This window comes from Lutra lutra, chromosome 1, assembly GCF_902655055.1.
Source record: "Lutra lutra chromosome 1, mLutLut1.2, whole genome shotgun sequence".
In the NCBI taxonomy this organism is placed as follows: domain Eukaryota; kingdom Metazoa; phylum Chordata; class Mammalia; order Carnivora; family Mustelidae; genus Lutra; species Lutra lutra.
Window position 1 is genome coordinate 213,458,732 of NC_062278.1, and position 15,005 is coordinate 213,473,736.

Consider the following 15,005-nt stretch of genomic DNA (forward strand, 5'->3'; position numbering starts at 1 on the left):
CCATTTGTTACAGTTGAATATTGAGGCTAAGTAGTATCTGGTAGTACTAAACAACGTGCTATACTCTTAAATTTGCATATATGTAAGCCCTAATGTAACAAGTGTGAAATGTAATACCAATTCTTTACAGTGGCAATTAGAGGGATAGTAGAATTGAGTCTTATTTTTACAAAAGTACCCAAAGGACTTAAAATTTCAGCTTTAGGGGCCCAAGGGGAGGGGCCTCGGTCATTTGAGCGTCTGACTCCGGCTCAGGTCATGATCCAGCGTTCCTAGGATCAAACCCCTCGTAGGGCTCTCTCCTTGGAGAGAAGTCTGCTTCTCCCTCTCTCTCTGCCCCTCCCCCTGTTTGTGCTCTTTTTCTCTCTCTCAGATAAATAAATAAAATCTTTTAAAATAAAATAAGGGACACCTGGGTAGCTCAGTCAGTTAAGCGTCTGCCTTCAGCTCAGGTCATGATCCCAGGGTTCTGGGATGGAGACTGAATCAGGCTCCTTGCTCAGTGGGGAGGCTGCTTTTCCCTCTGCAGTTGCTCCCCCTGCTTGTGCTCTCTTTCTCTAACAAATAAATAAGTAAAATTGCTTAAAAGTAAATAAATAAGTAATAAAAATAAAATTAAAATTTCAGCTTTAAATAGTTTTATTTATAACTTTGAGTGTTTAAATTAATCAATTAAAACATTTATTTTGAATAATTGTGTTGGGCTGGCAGAAAGGGCTACTTAAGATGGCGAAAATTCCCGCCACAAAACCTGAGATCGGACAGGAGAACAAAGACCCAAGCAAGAATCTGAGACACCCCACCCCCCCCCACACACTCCCCACCCCCACCCCCCATTCCCGCTCCGGGCTCCGGTGGACCAATGGGACCCTGACAAGCGGGAATCTGAGACCCCCTGCTCCAGGCTCCAGTGGACCAATGGGACCCCACAAGCAGGCGAAATATGCAAATAAGGGAAACTTGCCAAAAGACCCCTGAACTCCCCTCGAGACCCCTTAAAAGCCCCCTTCTCCCTGCCTCGGGCGCGACTTCCCCTACTCTGCTTTCCAGAGTTGCGGAACCTCGCCCGAGGGTGCCCTCCTCCCGTCGCAGTTTTCCTGGCTCCCCTTCTCCTGAGCCCTGAAACTGCGCCGGAGAGTGCCTTTAATAAATCTTGCCTTGTGCCACCTCGCCTGGTGTGTTTATCTCGCGGGAAAAACTTTACATTTGGTGCCGAAACCCGCGAGGGGATCGAGCCCCTGCCTCCGCACGGCGGCTCTCCTCTCCACCCTCGGACTGGGACTCCGCTCTTCCTTCACTCCACTCTGAAAGTCCGCGGCCGTGAGTGTTCCCTGGCTCCTGACCCCTCCCCGAGGCGCCCTGCCCTAACCGCGGCCGCGTCAGGGCGAGCTCTCCTCCGCCACCAGGTGGCCCCATAGTTCCGAGGAATTGGGAGACGTCCTCATTCCGCGGCAGCTATTCTCCTGAGGCAACTATTCTCCTGAACCGCAACTCAGCCCGCGGACAAGGGGACGCCTTCCTCCCCGTTTTGGGTTGATAGGGGAAGGAGCTATAGGAACCTCCCAGTCCAAATTCGACTCAAAAACTCCCTTGGGCTGTCTCCTGGCTAATCTCCGAACCTTGGGGTTAGACCAGGGCTTACGGAGGCGACGTCTTATCCACTATTGTACCGTTGCTTGGCCCAAGTATCAGTTGGACAACCAATCGAAATGGCCTCCTGAGGACACCTTCGACTATCAGGTGCTCATGGGCCTTGACAATCTCTGTAGGCGCCAAGGCAGATGCTCCGAAGCACCTTACATCCAGGCCTTTTGGACTCTACGCTCTAGACCCTCACTTTGTTCCGGTTGCTCAACTTCTCAAGTACTCCTTGCCCGCACCCTCCTTTCGGCCCCTCCGCCGTCCACTCCCAAGAATCTTGATTCCCCTTCCCTCTCCCCTCTCTCCGAACCCCCTGAAAACCTCTCCAGGCCCCCTGTAAGGGCCCCCCAACTGCCCCCCCATCAGCCTATCATCCCCCGTCAACCAGCGCTCCCAGACCCCCCCCCCACAAAGCTCTGAGCCGGAGACCACCCCCCCCCCCCCCGCACATATTCCGGCAGCTCCTGAGACTCCTACCTCAGAGCCAGAGCCTTCCCCGCCTTCTAACCCTCCTCCCTCTCCCCCCATCTCCGCTCGGACACGGTCCAGAAATCAGTCTCCAGACCTGGTCTGTCCCCCTGAGGGAGGTTGCAGGGGCTGAAGGGGTTGTTCGAGTCCATGCACCCTTCTCTTTGCAGGATCTCTCCCAAATAGAGAAGCGCTTGGGGTCCTTTTCGGCCAATCCTGATAACTATATCAAAGAATTCCAGTATCTGGCGCAAGCCTATGACCTCGCCTGGCATGAGTTACATGTGGTCCAGACCACCACCCTCACCACAGAGGAGAGGGAACGCATCCAGGCTGCTGCCCGGGAGCACGCAGATCAGGTCCATCTCACGGTTGCTGCCATGCCAGTTGGAGCCCAGGCGGTCCCAGCTGTAGAACCAGGTTGGGATTATCAGGATGGCCAAGATGACCGCCAGCGCTGCGACCGCATGGTCCAATGTCTCATAGCCGGCATGCGGGCAGCCTCTAATAAGGCCGTTAATTTCGACAAGATTAGGGAGATTGTCCAGGCACCTGACGAAAACCCCGCCATGTTTCTTAACCGATTGACGGAGGCTTGAACCCAGGACACTCGCTTGGACCCCGCCTCTCCTGCAGGGGCCACGGTACAGGCTACTCATTTTATCTCTCAATCAGCACCGGATATATGGAGAAAGTTTAAAAAGGCTGAGGAGGGCCCTCAGACCCCCATTTCTGACTTGGTGAAAATGGCATTTAAGGTCTTTAATTCCTGTGAGGAGGCGGCTGAGCTTAAACGACAAGCCAGACTCCAGCAAAAGGTTCAGTTGCAGACTCAAGCCTTGGTAGCAGCCCTGCGGCCTGCGGGCTCTGGGAACCAGCAGAGAGGGGCAACCAATCGCACGCGCACACACACACCCCCCGGGGCCTGTTTCAAATGCGGGGCCGAGGGACATTGGGCTCACCAGTGCCCCAATCCAAAGCCGCCAACTTGGCCTTGCCCTCAATGCCATTTGATGGGCCACTGGAAATCCGACTGCCCTAACCTTGGGGTATCTTTGGCGCCTCAAGGTGGGGGAGCCCCCGAGACAGTAAGTCCGGCCTTTCAGCTGCTCGAATTGGAGGACGACTGACGAAGCCCAGACTCGGCCACCCCTCTCACCCAGGCTGAGCCCAGGGTCATGCTCCAGGTAGCGGGTAAGTCCATCTCCTTTCTGCTGGACACGGGGGCTACCTACTCTGTTCTGCCTTCCTATTAGGGACTTACTCGAACCTCACCAATTACTGTTATGGGGATGGATGGGACTTCCTCCAATCCTAGGGTGACCCTTCCCCTTACCTGTACCTGGATGGGTTCCCCTTCTTCCACTCGTTCCTAGTGATTCCTTCCTGCCCGGTCCCTCTACTGGGGAGGGACATTCTCCAGAAACTGAGGGCAACTATCTGCCTCTCCCCTTCCTCCCCTCCCCCCACCTCAAACCGTCTCATCCTACACCCCTCCACTCCCTCGACCCCCGCTCCAGATGACCTACCCACTGTAGATCCTCGGGTGTGGGACACCTCGGAGCCCATCATCGCTTCCCGCCTTACTCCAGTTAAAGTACGGCTTAAGGATAACTCCAGGTTTCCCTCTCGAGCTCAGTTTCCTATTTCCTTAGCCCACTGCCGGGGCCTGAAACCTATCATAGAACGGCTTAAACGTCAGGGACTCCTGATCCCCATCAGTTCCCCCTGTAACACCCCTATCCTCCCAGTACGCAAGCCCTCAGGGGCTTATCGACTGGTACAAGACCTTAGGCTTATCAATCAATGAGGCCGTGGTCCCCCTCCACCCAGTCGTTCCTAATCCCTACACCCTATTGTCTCGCATTCCCCCAAACACCTCTCGCTTTACAGTACTGGACCTAAAGGATGCCTTTTTCACCGTCCCCTTGCACCCTGATTCCTATTTTCTTTTTGCCTTCACCTGGGAGGATCCCGACACGCACGCTTCTGGACAACTAACTTGGACTGTCCTACCCCAGGGGTTCAGGGACAGCCCCCACATTTTTGGCCAGGCCTTGACTATAGACTTACAGCAGTGCGTCCTTAAGGCCAGTACTCTACTACAATATGTGGATGACCTCCTCCTCTGTAGCCCCTCCCTCTCGGTCTCCCAAGACAACACCTCTGCCCTACTTAACTTCCCTGGGGGCCAAGGGATATCGAGTCACCCCTTCTAAGGCCCAATTGTGTGCCCCTTCGGTTACCTATCTGAGCATACTTCTGACTCCCACTTCTAAGTCTCTTACCAGGGACCACATACGACTCCTCCAAGAACTCCAGCCTCCCCAAACGGCAGATGAAATACTCTCTTTTCTTGGATTGGTTGGGTTCTTCAGACATTGGGTTCCAAATTTCTCTATCCTGTCCCGTCCTCTGTACCAGGCGGCTAAAGAGACCCCCCAGGGTCCCCTAACTGATCCCACTTCGATCTGCCACTCATTCTCTAAACTAAGGGACCGCCTTACCACCGGGCCAGTCTTAGCCCTACCCGATCTCTCTAAACCATTCCATCTCTACACTGCTGAGCGCTCCGGCTCAGCCACTGGCCTCCTAACACAACTGGTGGGGCCTACGCATAGGGCTATAGCCTACCTGTCCAAGCAACTGGATGTCACCGCCCAGGGATGGCAGCCCTGCCTCAGGGCCCTAGCGGCAGCCGCTTCTCTTACAAAGGAGGCCCTCAAACTTACCTTAGGGCAGCCCATCGCGGTCTACTCTCCCCACCGACTCACGGACCTCCTTAGCCACCGATCCCTGGCCCATCTGACTCCTTCTTGTCTCCAGCTATTCCATCTGCTATTCCTAGAAAACCCACATATCTCTCTCTCTACCTCCCCCCGCTTAAACCCCACAACTTTACTGCCTATACCCTCGCCCACCCCGGAACCCGTTCATTCCTGCCTACAGCTTATAGAGGACCTCACTCCTCTCCATCCCGGTCTCTCTGATCAACCACTATCCAACCCTGACCGCGTACTCTTCGTGGACGGCAGTCCCCTCCTGGTCTCAGATGGCCAAAGATACGCTGCTTACGCTGTGGTCACCACGGATGCGGTATTAGAGACGGCTCCCCTCCCCATCGGAACCACCTCCCAGAAGGCTGAACTCGTAGCTCTCACCAGGGCATTACACTTGTCGAAGGGACAACGAGTCACCATTTACACTGACTCAAAATATGCCTACCTCATAACTCACACACACTCTGCTCTTTGGCAAGAACAGGGGTTCCTAATGACCAAGGGCACCCCTAGAGCTAATGGACCCTCATTGCCAAGTTGCTTGAGGCCCTTAGTCTGCCCGCTGACGAGGGCACCAAATGGCCAAGGATCTGGTCTCCCAAGGTAACCACAGGGCAGACTCAGTGGCCAGACAAATGGCCCTAAATACCCCTGCGTCTCCTATCCTCTTTCTTAACACCCCTCACCAGCCTTCCTACTCTACAAAGGAAACACAAGCCCTCCAGGCACGGGGAGGAAAGATTGGAGATAAGGGGTGGATCTACATTCAGGACAGGATTGCCTTGCCAGGCAATCTAGCGTAGCACACCTTAATTACTGACATCCACTGATCCCTCCATATTGGCCCTAAGGCTCTTCACCAATTTCTTCAGCCATTGTTCTATCATCTTTCCTTATCTAAGGTAATTGAAGTTGTCCCGAGGGCTTGTAAAACCTGTTCACAAGGAGGAATCCGCAGACAGGGCCTAACCATCAGCTCCAAGGTCATCAGCGGGAGGGGGGGGGGGGGACTGGCAACTGGACTTCACTCACACGCCTCGCCATAAAACCTTTCGCTACCTATTAACCTTGGTTGATACATTCACAGGCTGGATCGAGGCATACCCCACGGCCGGGGAGACAGCGGACGTGGTGGCTACAATACTCATCAAGCACATCATCCCGAGGTTCAGGTTGCCCCGGACCCTCCAGTCAGACAACAGACCCGCCTTCATCTCCAGTGTAACCCAACAGGTAGCTGAGAGCCTCAACATAACCTGGAAACTTCACATCCCATACCACCCACAGTCATTGGGTAAGGTAGAAAAGGCCAACGGGCTGCTCAAAGCCCAACTCACCAAACTTACCCTAGAGACCCGCCTTTCCTGGCCCACACTTCTGCCCCTGGCTCTCACCAGACTCCGGGCTACACCCCGAGGGCCTTCGTGCTTAAGCCCATTGGAATTACTCTACAGCCAGCCCTTTCTTATAAATCATAGCCTTCCCGCCATTTCCCCGCCTCTTTTATCCTAGCTACCTTACCTCACTCTCCTCCGAGCTCTCTTAAGGGCCCACGCCGACACTGTCATCCCAGCCCCAAGCGACCATGCTTCCAAAGCGGGTATACGAGATCTATCTCCTGGGGACCAGGTCCTCCTCAAAAGCTTGCGGCCAGGCTCCTTACAAACCCAGTGGACCGGGCCTCATACGGTCGTCCTTACCACCCCAACTGCTGCGAAACTGTTGGGGCACTCTGCATGGGTACATATCAACAATCTCAAACGGGCACCCACAGATACTGATTGGACTTCCCAGATGGCAGGCCCCACCAAACTCCGCTTGGTTAGGGCCCCTTCTCATATTCCTTCTAATCCAGACAAACCAGGCGGACCCATGTGAGTCTAGCTGTATGAGGGGTTCAGATACCTCTCGCTATTTCTCAGCCTTTACTTATATGCCTGCAACCTGCTACTGGGGAGAGAAACCAACAACCTGTATGTATGACCAGAAAACCTATTGGGTCTCTGACCTCGTGACAGCCAAACGCGGTATTGCCCCCTGCAACATCTACCCCAGGTCTGGAAAAGTTTGCTGGACCTATCTGGGTCATGTCGGTCTCTCTGACGGGGGGGGGGGGGTGTCCAGGACCAGGCTAGCCGCGAACGCATTAAAACAGCGGTCACGGACCTGACTAAACGACTCCAAACCCCCAGTGACCCGGTCTATAAGGGTATCAATCTTGGTAGCATCCAAAAAATTCCCTACCACCAAACAACTGACAGTGGCCCTCCTGAACTCTAGTTACAACCTATGGCGAAATGTGTCGAAGAACAGTGACAGTGACTGCTGGATCTGTTTCCCTTTTCCAACACGTTCCAACATTGTAGGGTTTACCCCTCCCTATTGACTGGCCACTCCCCAACTCCACGACCACAAATAATACGGTCCATATCGGCCCCATCGGGGTAAACATACCTATTATTAATGTGTCCTCCCCCCTTACCACTGCAGCTGCCAACATCACCTACTCCCTCCCGTACTGTACTCCCTCGGGAATATTTCTCTCGTGCCCTCAGGGAACCTATCGCTGCCTGACCGCTAATGACTCCCTAGGCTGTATATTCATTCTACTATCTCCTACTGAAAGGGTCCAGAGACAAAAGGATGAGACTGATACAAGGCGAAGGTCAAGCAAAGCTTTATTTCGCGCCAAGCATCGAGAACCAAACTGAGCAGCCAGGGCCGTCTCTTGCAAAGAGGTGACCCCTCCCAGTCTCACAGATGAACTTTTATAGAGTAAAGGCCATGTGGTTGAGCCTGGCCACACACAGGTGGCCAGTTGAATTACAATTCACCCTATAGTAGTTATTTGAACTAGCCTATCACTCTGGTCAGAATTGGCGCCCAAAAGGCAGGACCCACATTTTTGGGTGGTTAGGGAGGTGCTTTCCTGATTGGATGTCTCCACCTGGCCGAACATGTCCTTGGCAGGTAGGGAGGTAATACGTGCGCTTTCACTGATTGGACGTTTCCACCTGGCCGAACACGTCCTTGTATCTGGGCTCCGTTATTTTTGCCCAGCCTGACATGTCCTGGTATCTGTGCTCCATTATTGGGGCTATTTGGCCGTATTTCACCAATTCTGTTTCTAAGCGCTTTCCTCTTGGGGGGAAGGGGCAGGTTCAATCTAAGTTTACTGCATAAACAACAAAATGGCTCGCTCTGGCTAAGTAGGCCCTTACACTACCACCATCTACTCTGAATCCCAGCTGCAATCCATCCTATTCCCCCAACACCGTGGAGGAAGGGCTGCCTTCCTCCCATTCATAATAGGGTCAGGAATAGCCACAGGGGTGGCGACCGGAACAGCGGGGATAGGAACTTCCATAGACTTTTATTACAAACTCTCCCAAGCCCTGAATGATGACATGGAATGGATTGCTGACTCCCTCACAGCACTACAGACGCAAGTTACTAGCCTGGCAGCCTTAGCGCTGCAGAACCGACAGACCTTAGACCTTCTGACCGCCGAAAAAGGGGGGACCTGCCTATACTTAAATGAAGAATGTTGTTACTTTGTTAACCAATCAGGTATAGTTACCTCCAGGATCAAAGAACTCAGGGATCGGATTCAAGCACGGCGGCAAGACACGTCTTTCTGGAGCCTGGACCCCTATACCTGGGTAACCTGGCTGCTCCCTTTGGTGGGACATGTATGCATAATCCTCCTTCTAATCTCAGTTGCTCCCTGTCTTTTCTGATGCTTGCAGGGTCACCTACAAGAACTTGCCCGAGTGTCTGTCAATCAACTCCTCCTCCAGCCCTACTCTCGTCTGCCCACTTCCGACTACCCCTGTGATGACGCCCCCCCCCCCCCCCCCCGCCCCCGTCAGCAGGAAGTAGCCAGAACTGAGTCAACGCCCCTGGCACCATTATATAAAGCAAAAGGTCAGAATGTTGGGCTGGCAGAAAGAAAGAGCTACTTAGGATGGTGAAAGTTCCCGCCACAAAACCTGAGCTTGGACAGGAGAACAAAGACCCAAGCAAGATTCTGAGAGCTCCGCTCTGGGCTCCAGTGGACCAATTGATGAAGTTCTTGAACCTAGGTGAGGTTCGGTGGGGTGAGGTTCAGAGCCAACGGCTAAGAAAGAATTCTTAAGACGTCTTTGGTGCAAAAATGTGGTTTATTAGAGCACGGGGACAGGACCTGTGGGCAGACAGAGATGCTGCCCCGGGGATGTGAGGAGTGGCTGGTTATATACACAGGAGTCGGGTAGGTGAGGACAAAGGGGTGTTCAGAAGGGCTATTGGGGTAAAGAAGACTGTTGGGATATTGAAGGCCTGGTTACTATCAAGACAAGGCCGCTTTCCCTCTAATGAGGCACTAACATAAAGACAATTGGGAGTCTCCTGGTGGAATGTCACATTCCTGCTATCAAGCGTCCTTGTTAGTGAGATTTAGGTTTAGAAGAAATTTAACTTTATTTACTTTTCCTTCTACCTCAGCCTCCTTCGGTTTTGTTTATGGTGGGGAGGGTGACATTAAGGCTTGAGGAACTGAGTTATGTGCCTCTGGAAATTGGGCTATTGATAAGGTAACTTCTTTGTTGTAAATCTCTAGGACATTTGTAAACCAAGGGAGACTCTGTCTTGCAGGATTGTGATCTCTGCAAGTTAACTATTTGTTTCTCGTTTATGGCAGTCAGGGGTGCCTAGGAATGTGACACATATTACCAAGGGGAGCGGGTGGAGAGGTGGTGCAAGGTGCCAGCTTTTGCTTTGTCCTCAGCCAGCCTCCTGCTCCCTCATCACAACGGGACCCCGACCAGCAGGCGAAATATGCAAATAAGGGAAACTTGCCAAAAGACCCCTGAACTCCCCTCGAGACCCCTTAAAAGCCCCCTTCTCCCTGCCTCGGGCGCGACTTCCCCTACTCTGCTTTCCAGAGTTGCGGAACCTCGCCCGAGGGTGCCCTCCTCCCGTCGCAGTTTTCCTGGCTCCCCTTCTCCTGAGCCCTGAAACTGCGCCGGAGAGTGCCTTTAATAAATCTTGCCTTGTGCCACCTCGCCTGGTGTGTTTATCTCGCCGGAAAAACTTTACAAATTGCATTTAAACTTTTGATGTCTTCTAATTATATCATCAGTACTGCGCAGGAGTTTTTTTTTTTAAGACAAATTCGAATGTTTTTTTTTGGTTATTATGTTCAATTACCCAACATATAGTACATCATTAATTTTTGATGTAGTGTTCAATGATTCATTAATTGAAATTTGAATGTTTTAAAAGAAAAACGGGTTTTTGGAAACACGCTATGAAAAATAATTTTCAGGCCACCTGGGTGGCTCACTTGTTAGACGTCTGCCTTCCGCTAGGGTCATGATCCCACGGTGCTGGGATCAAGCCCCATGTTGGGCTCCCTGCTCCACGGGGAACCTGCTTCTCCCTCTCCCACTCCCCAGGCTTGTGTTTTTTTCGCTGTCTCTCAGCCAAATAAAATCTTTCAAAAAATAATAATAATTTTCGTTTGTGCCTAGGGAGGGTGGGAAAAGGCCCCTGGTCGACCTCTTCCTCATCGCCCGCCCAGATTGTCTCCAGAAGCCGGAAGACCCTTTCTGGAGTCCACCTGATTTTTCGAGGGCACTGCTGCGCCTGTGCGGTCTCCGCCTGACCGCCAGGTGGCGCGAGAGAGAACGGAAGTCCTCCTCAGCCGTTTGTCTTCCTGATCCCGGCAGCAGCCTGTGCAACCCGGAAGCTGTGGCTGGCAAAGCGGTAGTGCTTCCGGGTAGAAGCGAGGTGACCCCCGGCTGCTGCGGGAATCTGCGGCGACTGCAGCTATGGGGGCGCATCTGGTCCGGCGTTATGTGACCGATCCATCGGGGGAGCCCGATCCCCAACGGATGCCCACCTTCCCCCCCGACTACGGCTTCCCGGGGCGCAAGGAGCGCGGTGAGGCCCAGTGCGCAGGCGCGGCCGGCTGGAGTGGGACGCGGACGCCCAGAACTCCCAAATCGCGGGGTGCCCAGGGTTGGGCTCGGGTTCCCGGCGCTGTGTCTGGGCTCAGCCCCGGCAGCGTGGCCCGGAAGAGTCTAGAGGACTCCCGTGAGCCTGGCTGAGTATGGAGGCATCCCAAACAGAAGTCACAGTTGGAGCAAAAAGCCCGGGGGCGAGAGTGGCAGTCTGGGGCCGAGAGGCGGTCGGAGCCGGGCTTGGTCCTGGAGGCAGTGGGGAGGCAGGGCAGGGTGTATCACGGAAGGGACGTGTCCGCTGTATCTCTGTCCAGATGGTACTGCTGTTCAGGTCATACACAAAACACATGAGGGGCCCCCTCAGACCGCACATGTCCTGCTCGTTGCTCTTTTTATGTAGCATTATCACAAGCATATCGAGGGCCAGCCTGGCCAGGTCTCAAGTTGGGCACCGTCCATACAGCAGACACTGACTAGGGGGACCTCCAGCCCTGTGGGAAAGACAGCGGAACCGGGCATATCTCGGGGGGCGGCACCTGGGGTATCAAGGCAGGCTTCCAGGAGGCGGTGGCTGGAAGCAACATCTGAGAGGGATACGTAGGAGTTGGCCAGATAAAATACAAGGAGAGGGGAGAGTCCGTGCTTCTAAGCAGAGGGACATGACCAGACTTGCTTAGTCAAAAGATGCTGGCTGCTGCGTGGGGAGCGACAGAGAGACCTCTAAGCCAGTGGTGTGCAGAGAGAACGTTAGGAGGTGGTGGACTCCTCCAGTGTCCCAAATCCTGATGGTCTGTCAGTCCCACGTGAACCTGCATCCGGTCAGTCCCCCACTTCCTTATCATGTGAATCCTTTGCCCATAATGACACAGGCCCCTGCTCCTCTTTCTTGCTTGGCTAAACCAAAACTGGACTCAGACTGGGCTTTCCTTGGCATCTATCCCTGTGCAGCCAAACATTACAGGAGAAAAACACCCAACCTGGCTGACTGCTCTCCCCATGTCTCCCCTTGCTGACCCTCACACTGCTGGTTTTCCTGCTACCTTCTCTGGCACTTGGCTCATTCTCGTGCCTTCCTAAACCCCATACCTTCTCTCTCAGAATTCAAGTACCTCCCTCCAGCTAGTCACTTATATCTCTTATTAAGAAAATACAAGCAACCAAAAGAGCTCAGCTTCCCTGCATCTCTATGATGGCCTTCTCTCTTGTTCCACCAGATGATCTGCTCATGCACTAGCCAGGCATGCGTCCCCCCCCCACTCCAGACGAACGCTTTGTGCCACCCGTCACATCCCCTTGCCTGTTGTCTGCCCCAACCCTTCTTGTGTAACACTGGTTTTCCCATCATCATGCAAACACACTTATTTCTACCGTTTGAAAATCCCTCCAGCTGAATCCCCACCACTTCACAGAAGGGGATCCTGTCCAACTTCCCACCCAGCCCCCACTCTGTCTGTATCCCTGAACTGGTTGTCATTTCTCTGTTCTAACCCACTGCAGCTGGCTTCCAAGTTGATCACTACCACTTCCTGGAAACCCCTCTTCACCTGTTGCCCAGGTGCCCGCATGCCCACACACCTCACTGATGGGCCCTCAGGATTCCTCCCCATGTCCCTGCCTTATAAATGGTGAGGTACCTTGCTGCTTGGGCCTTCCATCTCCACTCACTCCCACCCAGCCCTGGGGGTCTCTGCCAGTCCCCTGGTTTCAGGTGCCTTGTGATGCTCCCAGTTTTTTATCTCCAGCTGGGCCTGGACCCTCAACTCCAGATTCGTAGGCATCTCCCACTCAGCAGGTCCGGAACAGAATTCCTGACTTCCCCACCAAGCTTGCCCCTGGCTCTAGCTCCGGCCACATGCTTGTGTTGGGGGGCCGAGAGCCCTGGTGCATCCTGAACCTCTTAATCACCTCAGGGCCTTTCAACCTGCTGTCCCACCACTGGGAATGCTCTCCGCCCAGGTAGGACTCACTTCCTCACCTTCAGATGCCTTTCTAGGGGACGCCTGCATCTGAGGGGTGACCCATACCCCAACACTGCCCCTCTCTCCGTTGCTTTACTTTGCTCCCTAATACTGAGCATTGGCAGACATTCTGTGATAAGCTGGTTCCACATGACTGTTGTGTCTGCCTCCGAGGGCAGGCACCCTTGTCTGGCATGTTCCCTGCTGTATCTCCAACACCTAGCACACAGTAGGTGCTGTGTGACTCCTGGCTGACGCCAGAGACCCCACTGCTGCTGGTGCCACACTGCTGTGCAAGCCAGCAGGGGGCTGCAGGTGGATACCCAGGCCTGGGGCTCAGATGAGGTTGGTGGGACCAAGTTGGGGCTCATCCACCTGTGGAGTGGGATCGAGCCACGGATGAGAATGAGCAGAGAGCTCCTAGCAAGAACCACTGGAAGCCATCATTTAATGTTTGGGCAGCCAGAGCGTGGTCCCAGGGAGCAGTGGGGAAAAGAGCATTCGAGAAAGAAGCAGGCAGGAAGTTGAGGAAGCATGGAGTCCTGGCATCTCGGGAGGCCCTGGTGAAAGCCGTGTGTGGGCAGCGTGAGGGCTGGAAGAGCATGGGTGCAGGGGCAGGAGATGAGGTCTGGCTGGGAGACAGAAAAATGGGACTGGAAAGCAGAGGGGAAGGAAGCCAGCCAGGGGAAGGTACAAGATCGCCGTGGACACCTTTTGGGGCTGATGGGGAGGCCCCGGACCAAGAAGATGTCGAGGGGAGTGGGGCTGGCCCTGAGGATGCAGGACGCCTGGGTCCAGGGCCCCAAGTTGGGCTGAGGAGAGTGGGTGGTCATAGGCTGGGGTAGGTGTCCAGTCCTACCAGCCCCAGTCAGCCTCGTAAGGGTGATTTCACCCCGTCGGATGTGCCCGGCGGCCACGGCACCAGGACCAGGAGCCAGTTCAGCTCCTCTGAGGCATGGGCCCAAGTGCTTCACATGTATTCACACACTGTTGACTCTGGAGCTGGGGACATGACTCCACTTCTTAGCAGAGGAGGTGGAGGCTGCCAGCAGGGCAGGGCCAGGATGCATGTGCCCTAGGCAGCGCTGGGGTGTGGCCCTCGGGGGGGGGGGGGGGGGGGGGGGGGGACGGACAACACACTGAGAGAAGGTGGTTTCCTGGGAGAAGGTAGTTTCCGAGCATGGGCTCTGCAGGGTGGAGCTGTCTGGAGAGTGAGCCTGGGGGAGGGAGCCCCAGGGAAGGGGACGCAAGGATCCAGTACAGATGTGGAGGCACCCTGGGGTGATGGGGAGAGGGACCCTTTCCGTGTCTGGGCCTCAGCATCCAGAGTGGTCTTTGCGCATATTAGAAAGGACACTGCCAGAGGGTGGCCGTACTGCAGGCGCCACATGCCATTGGGGGCTCCCTGGAGTCTGGTGTGAGGGTGGGAGACGGGTCTCGGGCAGTTCGAGCCCAGCAAGCCTGCCCGCTCCTTGCAGAGATGGTGGCCACCCAGCAGCAGATGAACGACGCGCAGCTGGTGCTGCAGCAGCGGGACTACTGCGCCCACTACCTCATCCGGCTGCTCAAGTGCAAGCGCGACAGCTTCCCCAACTTCCTGGCCTGCAAGCACGAGCAGCATGACTGGGAATACTGCGAGCACCTCGAGTGAGCCCCAGACCCGCCCCCAGCAGGACACTGCCCCACCGACAAGACAGCCAGCCGGCTCCGAGGTTCCGACCAGGCCCCAACTTGGTTCGGAGGAATCTCAAGGGGCCTGCAGGAGGGCTGGATGGCTCTGAGGCCCCTGGAGGAATGGCCAGGCCGGGTTCCAGGTTGGAGGCCCAGCTTCAGCCCTGGGCTCACTGGTGTCAGCCAGGCAGCTCTGGCCCAGGCACACAGGTCTTTCCCACTCAGAGGCTTCCCAGAAAGCTGTGGGGCACCTACTCCTGTCCCTTCAGCTCCCCGGGGCGTGGGAGGGCCTGGCTGGGGAGCCTGACCGCTGTTCACATGCTCTGCTTGCAGCTACGTGATGCGCATGAAGGAGTATGAGCGGGAACGTCGGCTGCTCCAGCGGAAGAAGCGGCGAGAGCAGAGGGAGGCAGATGTGGCCCGAGGCCAGGGGTCCGGTGAGGTGGCCCCTGAGGTCGCCCTGTAGTGGGTCCGCCCCCACCCTGTGGACAAATTGATGAATAAAAGCCTCCAGGCCCCTCAGCTGGAACCGGGCTTCTTTC

The 15,005-nt window shown here is 54.9% G+C and overlaps 2 protein-coding genes across 2 annotated transcripts; both read left to right on the forward strand.

Moving 5' to 3' along the window:
* Positions 1 to 6,350: 6,350 nt before the first annotated feature.
* On the forward strand, positions 6,351 to 8,771 carry LOC125107550 (syncytin-1-like). The gene is given in 6 exon segments (XM_047742806.1): positions 6,351 to 6,993; positions 6,996 to 7,121; positions 7,123 to 7,254; positions 7,256 to 7,505; positions 8,112 to 8,511; positions 8,639 to 8,771. Coding segments are annotated over 6 exon segments (1,560 nt in total). The 5' UTR covers positions 6,351 to 6,474.
* Positions 8,772 to 10,624: 1,853 nt separating this feature from the next.
* On the forward strand, positions 10,625 to 14,992 carry NDUFB7 (NADH:ubiquinone oxidoreductase subunit B7). The gene is made up of 3 exons (XM_047700289.1): positions 10,625 to 10,814; positions 14,271 to 14,439; positions 14,797 to 14,992. Exons 1-3 carry the CDS (start codon positions 10,703 to 10,705, stop codon positions 14,927 to 14,929), a joined length of 414 nt encoding a protein of 137 aa, XP_047556245.1. The 5' UTR covers positions 10,625 to 10,702; the 3' UTR covers positions 14,930 to 14,992.
* The last annotated feature ends 13 nt before the right edge of the window (positions 14,993 to 15,005 follow it).